We start from the raw sequence: 9900 nt of genomic DNA, 5'->3' as shown, positions 1-9900 counted from the left end.
GTAAGGAAAATTGTAATGTCGACTGGTTAAACCATCCACGGGGATAGATCGGTCAGGTGATATACTCAATTAATGGAAACTTACCTCGCACTGGCCGCAATAATGAGAGGCTTCGTTTTTACCTCTACCATGGAACCTTACCTCTACCCCTTTACTCTTGACGAACTCCAGGATTAAACAGCACTGCCTCATAGTTCTTAACAGGCAGTTCTTTATCAGCTCGAATAACCTGGGGTCAGAAACTTTAATGTTCCTGGCAAGATTCCACGAGAGATGAACCATAGGTACGATGGACTTAAAGGACTGCAATTTATTCCATTCGTAACGCTCGATTGCTAGTTGATATTGGCGGGCAGTGAGGGGACCGACGTTCCAGGCGATGTTGTTGCACCAGCCTACTGCCTGCACCCAATGAACGCAGCCTGCATGGATAAAGACGCATGAGGAATTCGTTTCAAATAACGTAACTGTAAATTAACAGAGGAAGACTTACCGGCGTTCACCCACACTAGATCACCAGGTCTCTGAAGAAACCTATAGACGGGAATGTTCTCTTCGTAGAGATCTTCCAAGGATGGCCACCAACTTCCGTGCAGATAATTAATATTATTGCGCTCGCATAAAGCGCATATTACACCCCAATACGCATCAGGTACGGCAAACCACTCGCAATCCCCGGGACCGATGTTAATGTTAATCGAGCAGAAGTTATTGTTCTCCTGATGGCCAGGAGTTCGGCTACCAGGAACCTGGAGAATAAAGATTTAAATTAGATAAAAAGGTGAATACAATCTATGAGATTGTAGACCTTGAATTACCTTCATATAAAGTTGGACGGTATTCATTCCCAGTATAACGTGCCCCACGTGACTCAACATATTCCCAGCGGAAACAACCCTGGCGAAGGCCGGTAATTTCATTAATTCCTGCAGCTGCGACCGCCATTTCCTCTCGTCGGATAGATCGACGTTAGTACCGAAACGCAACATCTTTGAACCCGGTCGTCCCATCAAACCAAAACTATTTTTCTTTCTCCGCACAACACCCGTGCTGTCCTTTGAGTCCGAATCCGATAGATTCGCTGTATGGACACCCTGAGACTTTTCTCGTTCCTCTTTAAGGCTTTCTTGAAAACTGGATGCCTGGTACTGAGCGTACTTGGCGATGGTTGTGTGACTTCTGTGACTTATGCATCCCCAGACTTTACGACCCATCATGGGATCCCAGTTCTCATCGCTGGTTTGCTGCATCTGAGTTCGAACTTCGATACCGTGGTCAGGATTGGCTTCGACGAGGGTCTTCGTCGAGAAGAGACCCAAGTCCAGCTTGAGCGCCGCTGCCATACCACGTATCACCGCTATAGGATGCTTCAGACAAAATTCCTGAAGCTGTGGACTAAAAGCGTCCTTCTTGTTCTCCAGGTAGACACTAGGTGTAGGTGGTAGCAATTGTTCCTTCGTCAATCTTTGATTTGGTGGATCCGGTGGGGCTGGAGGTGGTGATCGGTCGCTCAGTATTGAACAATTTGGCACTCCCTTGAGACCCTGTCCCTTGCAATTCTCGATGATGCTCTTCGAGTCCATCTCGATACTGAGTTCCTGTTCTGGTTGGGACTCGCAGAGACTCTCGAGTTTGAGCACGGGTTCGAAACGTAAAACTGAATCGGTTTTAATCGTACTCGAGGTGGCTTCGCACTTGACGGTCTCCACTGAAATCGTAGGCTTGAGGTCCACCTTCTTCTGCGAGGCAGACTCCGTCTTATTAGCCGTCGACGGTATCGACTGCGTATCGTCTATCTTCTCCACTTTGACCTCCTTAATCTTATCACTGCTATCTTCAAGGTTAGACGGCGAAAAAGGACCAGAGCTCAGGGTGCCGTTGTTCGTAATAGCCGACGACTCGTCCTTAACGTCCAAGTCCTCCGAGCCAAAATGCTTAAGCAGGTCCTCCGCAAGGGACGTCGCGATATCCTTCTGCGAGAGGAGTGCCTGCAGTTCCTGATCCGTAACGCCCAGATCCTTATTTCCCGATGATCCCTCGGGATAGCTATTCGTCGTGGAGGATATCTGTGTATATCCTTGAGCCCCGTATTGATTCGACTGGTACTGATTATATTGAGATCCTGGTTGTCTTTGAGGATAGTTTGGATCCGCAGCTGATTTGTACGGCATTCCTGGTGATTGCTGAGTATTTCCAGTTGCTGCAGCATTGTAGCCAACATTGGAATCCGCAAATCCAGTTTGAAGAGCTACGGTTCCCCCTTGCTGTAGAGTAAGATGAATAGATTAAAAAAAAAAAAAATACCATAGGAATCGCAGAATCGGTGAAAGAAAAAGGACAACTCACCGGTTGCTGAGGAATTCCATAATTTTTTATAACACTCGGTTGCCCTGGTTGCGAATGCGCATAACCCGTAGGATAACCAGGCTGTCCAGGCCTAAGACCCCTCTGTGCCGCCTGCTGCTGCTGTAACCTAACTTGTTGTTGATGCTGTTGCATAGATCTGTACTGATGTTGCAATTGAGCTAACAAGCCCTGTTGCTGTGGCGTCAGGCTACCATGATTCTGTTGTAGAAACTGCAACATTTGTAACTGTTGCGGCGACAAATAGAACGGCGGTGGCCTTTGTTGTTGTTGCGCACCAGGGGATATGGGTTCCTCTCCCGGCTGTTGTTCATCGCCAAAAACAAAGGTACAGCGTGTGATTAACATCAACGATGAAACTCAATTATGACATTCGTACACTGACTGAAGACAGACTTACCTTGAATCTCTTTGTGTTTAAATTTTGACCCTGTCCTTGCGGATAAGGAGGTGGTGGACCAGCAGGTGCAGCTGTATACTTATATCCTGGTCCACCGGGAGGTTGTTGCTGTTGTTGCTGTCTACTAGACATCTCTGCACTGATCGGCAGATTCCAGGCCTCTTCTATAGACGGCAACTGCCGCCTCCTTAATTGAACAACAGATTTTCATTTAGTCACGTTAACTGGGCGTTATCGCTGATAAGAAATTCCCCACTATACAAAAGGAATTCATATTCTCAATTCAAAACACAATATATATATATATATGTGTATTTGCAACAATAATAAGACTCTCTCTCTCTCTCTTTCTCTCTCTCTTTCTCTCTCTCTTTCTTTCTCTCTTTCTTTCTTCACTTACTTTGTAGCTATCGAAGGCATCGGTGCTTGGCTTAGATGGCTCTGAAGAAAATTAATTCGCTGCTGAAGGGATGGGTTCATCGGTGCGTTTCCACCCGACTTGGCACCACCCAGACCGGTCAGCGACCCCGTACAACTAGGTGTGTTGTTGTTGCCCCTGAGAACAAAAAGATAAACGACCAACCCGCATAAGAATTTAATTACATGATCGGGAAACCAGGTGAGCTTTTATAAGACTCATAGGATAGCCTGGTCTGTGACTTACGCAAAGGTCACTTTATGAAGACCATGATGCCATAGGTAGATAGAACATTACTATGGATCATAAAAGGGATACAAATTATTCTTCACTTACGTATCATACTTTTATCCAGGACGCGTCCAACGATGCTGAGGTGCTTAAGAGATCCTCAGAGATCCTTATTTTAATAGTAAATACGTTAATCAATTTACCTGGATGCGTTGACGTAACAGGCAAGAGCATCCTTCGGCTGGCTCACGCTCTCGTACAAGATACCAAGATTGGTCCAGGCGGCAGAATGCGATTTATCCAATTGTACGGCACATATGTAAGCTTGGAGTGCGTCCATAGGCTGATTTTGTTGTTGATATAGTACACCTATGCTGCACCAGGTATCGGCGTTGCCTTCTGATTTTTCCACAGAGTTTCTACAAACACGTAAACCAATTAATGACAAGTTCCTATTTTTTTTTTTTAATTACACAATAATTGTTTTTTTTTTCTACAATTTTCTCTCACCTATAAGCAATGAAGGCATCGTGAACCTTTCCAGATGCTGCTAAACAGCGTCCCAATAAGTATAGACTCTGTCCACTCTTTGGCTCAGCTTCGATGGACTTTTGTAAACAGTGTATGGCTATTACTTGTTTCTGCTGTCTCGTTACACCCAAATCAGCATAGTCAACAACATGGTACATCCATCCTGTATTGGAGAAACAGAAAGCAAAGATATCTTCATGAAACAAATATACTCTTGATTCTTATTATAATTCTTGAAACCTCAAATCACAACCGATACATACATTTCTAGTTTAACCGAGAGAAAATATAACGTGTCTCATAGTATAAGAGTACTGGCCAATTCTGAGAGTGAGTTCTGAAACTATCAAGAGGCTCGGGAAACGTGTTGCACCCTAATAGACGAGTGTCGAACTGAATAGATTTTTGCAGGTATGCCCTTACGGTTGCCACTTTCACCCCACTCCTTGGGACCACTGTCTCGAATTACAACCCCTATAAACATAGGCGTAGAAATGCCGACGTTCTTCGTGAATCTTCATCCGCCATCCGAGGGTCAGAAAATACTTTAAAGCGGCTAATAAAATGTTTTGGATGGGAACTATTCGATAGGATTAATAACTTTCTTGAAGGAAAATTTTTTAAAAATTTGAAAATGCGCAAAATAAATGAATTTTACAGATATTGCTCTCAGAGCTGGAGAGAGGTGCTCCCTTTGTACTGACTACACCTGACGAAGGTCCCGGTTATTGTCGACCCGGACAGGGTTCAGTAGTTCAGAACCGATGCTGCGGACCATAGTGAGCCATAGTGATTCAGGAACACCTGGCCCAGTTGCCGGGGCCTTAGTGAGCCAGGCCAATAGCAAGCACGTCAAATACGTAGGAGAAAGTCCCACTTGGAGAAGATTCAAGGCTTGTAGAAGAAAAAGTAAATGGCCGTCCTGAAAAGCCAGCTAGGAAGGTTCAAAGGACTGTGAACGGGACTGTAGTATCCTCCTCGTAGATTCTTGAACGCGAACCCCAGTGAAAATTGTATTTTCTCTGTGACCTACGTAGAGAATATTAAAAGGAGGCCGGATTCTCTGTTGAGAGTCCATTCCTTAAATACTCTTCATAGTCTTCAGGATCCCTTGTACTCCTGGCTGCTTCCCCGAATGGAGCTCATTCGTTCACCCTCTGTGCTTTATCTTCTAGACTTGGGACTAGCGTCGTGGACTTATCTCAGAATTTTCCTCAGAATAGATCAGCAGTCTCTGGATGAACGGTTAACGAACAGGGACTCGTGTATTCTACCCTCATCCTGTTCCTACGTCTCTGAGGAGCAACACAATTGATGCTGACGACAACAAAGGCAGAAAGTGAGAGGAAAAAAATGAATACATCGAAAGAGCCATCAAAAGAAAGCTACAAAAATTTAGAAAGAAAGGTACAATTTCAAAAAAATTAAATCCCATTAAAGAAACAACTTTAAAAAAAACCAATTAACAGGTACCAAAACTGACTGATGATTTGCGAAAAATTTGTGAAAACACTTTATCCCTCAGAAATTGATCCCCCGGCTGATGAGAGTTCCACCCTAGGCCCAATAAACATGGCGTGAATAACTGCATAAAAGCGGAGGTCATTGGCGCTCGACACAAGGGTAGCTTTTAAGGACGCAACAGAGTGGTGCACCATCTGCCGGCTACTAATACAAATAAAGAACACAGTGGTGGTGGTAACGGTGTCAGCGTTTGGCAGTGTAGCGATGGCGATGGCGACGTTGATGGTAGGGATGGTTCCCACAATCTCGTTGGTCATATCCTTTTCCATACACATTCAATCCAGGCACAGCCACGAACCTTTACACCCACAGTGACGTTACAAGTTTAGTATTGCGTATACGTACATCCATTGCCAAGGCCCTGACAGGGAGCCTGGTCCCGTCCGGGGCCACCCCCGACCCAGAATAAATCAATACACGCGTCTGCTACTTGGTGTACCAACCGAACTTCAAGCCTAGCGTGAAATATATTGCCAAAACCTTCACAAACTGGATAGACTCTTTAAAATCCAAAAAGGAAAAATAGAATGGCAGAAAATAGTGTGGGGGGGTTTATAACAAAGTGAATTTCGGTTTCGCCGTAACTTCCTTCGAGATAAAGTAGATTTCTTTTTGCGTCGGTAAGTTACCGACCGCGCTCTAACGAACGTCATGGGGGAAAAAACATGGCCGCCCTGACAACGGTCGAACCAGGTGGTGTCTTCGTTTGACAATGAGAGACAAGCGTTGTATAACTTCCAATGACAATCCAATGTCTGATTAACGTCCTTCGCTCCTGGCAAATGAGGGATTAGTTACTTAGACTCACCTAACTGTCTGCAGATGTCCGCCTTTAGATGAGACGGTAAGGACTTCTCCTTCAGTAGAGACTCGTAGTGGTCCTTTGCCAAACGATACTTTCCTTGGACCTCGTACAGGTGAGCTACGTGAAACTTGACTGGAAGAAAAAAATTCAAAAGACACTGAATGAGAAATCACGTGGAATCAAACGGAAGACTATTAGGTACGAGGGAGGCCATTTTATGCTGTGCGGATTAGATTTCAGAGTGAAGACTATGGGAAGCTTCATATATCGGATAAAAGGGTATGGACAAGAATTTTTTAAATTTCAGACAAATACATTATAATTGCTTACACAGTTAGTTGCTGTGTTTCTTGATTAATAAACAGTGATATTACGTGTATCAGAAATAAAACAGGATATGTATACTGAGAGGATCCAATGGTGACTGAAGAATTTGTTCAGTTTACATGATCTTTTATTTCAACGAGAACCAGTATGACTCGTAATCTTCCTAGTACAGCAATCTGAATGGACCAGCGGATCAAAATGGGACTTAATCACCCAGTAGTGATATCATCCAGTTGTCGGATACGCATGGAGAGCCACTAAAATCAGGGAAGTCCCATGCACATGTATTTCTTACTAACCATAAGCTTTTACGTACGTAAGGACCGAGAGTTTTTGAAGAATGAGAAGAAAATCTTGAGCCCTATACTTTCTGAGACACAAAAGGAGCTTTCACACACGTGACGAGAAAATGGCTGCGATATTCTTTGTGTATAATTTCAAGTTCAGGGAATAGAGAATTCAAAAAAAAAAAAAAAGGAAATACAGATGCTGTTGCCATTACAGCTGAATGGAGGTATCGACCACTTGGTTAAACAATACACAAGGGAGAATGGATGGAAGACCTCTTCGACGTGACATCCGGCTTAACAGTGTATGAAATTCACGAGTCTGCACTTCCCGTTACTGAGCACTTAAGGAAAAAAAAAATGCATATCAGCCAAGTCACTGATGACCTCACGAATCACAGCTGCAACTTAACCTCGGATAATGCAAACTAGAAAATTCAGTACCGGTATATGGGTATTCCACTGAGGGTAACAGATACAAATTGAAAGACCCTTCTGTGACTTGTACCATAAACAACAGTTTCTGGTATTTCCAGCCTTGGGCCCTATATTTAACTTTTGAACGTGAATTTCAGTATGGCTTCGCGGAACATTCAAAAGTTCCCGCTCTCTGAGTTTATCCTGAAAGATACCCCAGTGAGCGTATAAAGCAGCTTTCTCACGGGGCCCTTTATCCCCATGAAGGCCCAAAGCAAGTTAAACCGCGAAATGATTCTCTGTAGTGCCTGTAATTGGCATAATCGCAATACTAAACTCCACTTATATTTGTTTTCTTTCAACAGAAAAACTTATTACCCTGTAACCAGCATAGAACAGCCTATAAAACGAATGGTCATTATTTAAACCCAAGAGACCAGAAGCGTGGAGTGTCCAAGGCAGCCCAACTGGATATTTTGAAAACGAAGAAAAAAAGCGTGCGACCATTCCCAGGTTAACGATCAAAGCCACAAAGCCACAAAACCTACTCTCAAGCTTCGTGAAAGACGCCGGCGTCGTGGCGTCGATGAGGGCTAAGGTGAGATGCTTGAGGGCAGCGTCGAAATCAGCGTGGACTTTTAGCATCAAACCAAGTCGCAGGTGAACCTCGCATGCTCGTGGAAATCCGGGCTCGACCCATAGCACCTGCTGGAATGCTTTTACAGCCCTGAAACCCAAAGACAAGAAAAATGATTACCAAGAAACTAAAGCAAATGAAAAAAAAAAAAAAAAAAAAAAAAAAAAAAAAAAAAAAAAAAAAAAAAAAAAAAAAAAAAAAAAAACACAGTTCAATCAATAATTTCGAAATATTAAAATTTCCAAATTAAATTATCATCCCAACAACCCTCGCTATACCCTAACACCACGTCACACGCATAATAACCAAGTGATCCAAATGATTCACAAACGTGAATTCCTGTCGATCCTCATCCTACTCCACCATAGCAATGATTAAATCATTCATGGAACTGCGGTTAGCAGCGCATAACGTTTCCTGTAATGCCGAGTCATAGTATAAAGTAAAAAAGCGTCCATGCCCCCGTCGCCACGAAAATTCGTCCTAGACCGCGAAGAAAAGTGAACGGATAAAATTCTCCCTGCACATAATCGATCCGCTGCAATATTTCCCAAGCAAGCAGCGCGCACTGAAGTCGTCAAGCTTTATTTTGGTTTTCGATTTTGGAACCGGTCCAAACATCTGAATCACTGTGTTGGGTAACGCGGGTATCGGCGTGGCTCTGTTTAAAAGATAGGCGACGTATACCCGGACCTCACGCGTACTTAGATAAATCCTCGCAAGAGCCACGCGTGTAACGTACTTCCGAGTGAGGGTATGAGTGTGTGACACAGTTTCGTGGCATCGCTGACCCACATCGTTCGAAACGATTAGGAAAGCCATGACGTAACGACGGCAACGTGGGCGGACGAATAACCAGATATAAACAGAGACAACGTTCGAGACTTCCGGTAAATTCCACATTCTGACAGCTCGCGAACGTCAATTTTTTTTTCGAAACGTCAAGAATCCAAGTTTCGGTAATCGGTGTCGGGAAAAAAAATTTTTCTCGTCAGACCTGGCGGGAAAATTTAAATCAAGTCTAGCATGGGCTTTTACGAATGACTCAGACTCCGCGTATCCTGGGGTGTCATTGACTCGTTGCGAAATATTTCCATGTATCAGTCATTGACTATTCGCACTGTCATCGCGCACAGTGAGATGATAAATACCGAATTCAATGAGACCCACGGAAGAAAGGCCCAATTACGGTGAAATTGAAGTCGACTATTTTAATTCTTTTTTTTTTCGCCTTACTTACGTACACTGTACCGCGTGTGTTTACGGTTCCTGACCCCGTTTACGGTGACGCGACCGACGACGATAAAATAATCGCACGCGGTTTAAAGGCTACCGTCACTTCCGGCGCGGAGTCCGACCAGACTAATCGGCAAGCGCGTTGCATCTTGGGTACGCGGAAATATAATTCGATTGGCAATATGACCAGTGGGGGGGATGTGAAAACACATATCTTGCTCAAAAAAGTATGTTACGAGGGAGCGATAAATTTTTTAGGTTAAAAATAAAAAATTCCGATACGTCAGATTGATCTGAAAAAAATGTATATATGAAAGTTGCACAGAGACAAAAAGCATTGCGTGAACGTCATGCTCGTGGATTTCCATTAAAATGCACCCTTCTCTCGACACCTCATAAATTAATGGTCGTATTAGGGTATCAGCGTGCGATAAAAGGCCCAAAGATAGGCGCCCGATGTAAAAGGGCTCCTTGCTCAGGAAAAGGTTAAACTAAACGGTTACGTTTTGCCCCTCCCCCCATTTTATTACTTCCTTAGGGCACTGGCCTTGCGTCGCCGCGACTGCGCAGTGCGTTATCTGAGATAGTCTTACTCTTTTTTTTTCTAACCTTTGACCCAATAGGATTCGTAATGAAAGAAAGAAAAAAATTAATAAATTACCGGTCCAATAAAATTTTTTGCGATATTACCTGTTTGGTAAAAAAAAAAAAAAAAAAAAAAAA

The 9900-nt window shown here is 43.7% G+C and overlaps 1 protein-coding gene across 3 annotated transcripts in view; it reads right to left on the bottom strand.

The window, feature by feature from the left end:
* Positions 1-9900, bottom strand: part of LOC107274793 (histone demethylase UTY) — a 33800-nt gene that overhangs the window by 455 nt on the left and 23445 nt on the right. For 2 of the 3 annotated variants that reach the window (XM_015754308.2, XM_015754309.2), the window contains 10 exons: positions 7853-8031; positions 6277-6405; positions 3924-4107; positions 3617-3832; positions 3165-3320; positions 2765-2951; positions 2347-2667; positions 819-2264; positions 494-749; positions 85-422 (listed from right to left, as the gene is read on the bottom strand). In XM_015754308.2, coding sequence (XP_015609794.1) covers positions 85-422; positions 494-749; positions 819-2264; positions 2347-2667; positions 2765-2951; positions 3165-3320; positions 3617-3832; positions 3924-4107; positions 6277-6405; positions 7853-8031 — 3412 coding nt within the window. Of the gene's footprint in view, positions 1-84; positions 423-493; positions 750-818; positions 2265-2346; positions 2668-2764; positions 2952-3164; positions 3321-3616; positions 3833-3923; positions 4108-6276; positions 6406-6603; positions 6686-7852; positions 8032-9900 lie in introns of those variants that run through there. The other variant, XM_015754310.2, reaches the window with a different exon arrangement.

Source organism: Cephus cinctus, unplaced genomic scaffold, assembly GCF_000341935.2.
Source record: "Cephus cinctus unplaced genomic scaffold, Ccin1 Ccin1_scaffold0114, whole genome shotgun sequence".
NCBI classification, from domain to species: Eukaryota; Metazoa; Arthropoda; class Insecta; order Hymenoptera; family Cephidae; genus Cephus; species Cephus cinctus.
Note: the sequence above shows the minus strand (reverse complement) of the source record. Positions and strands in the feature narration are given on the sequence as shown.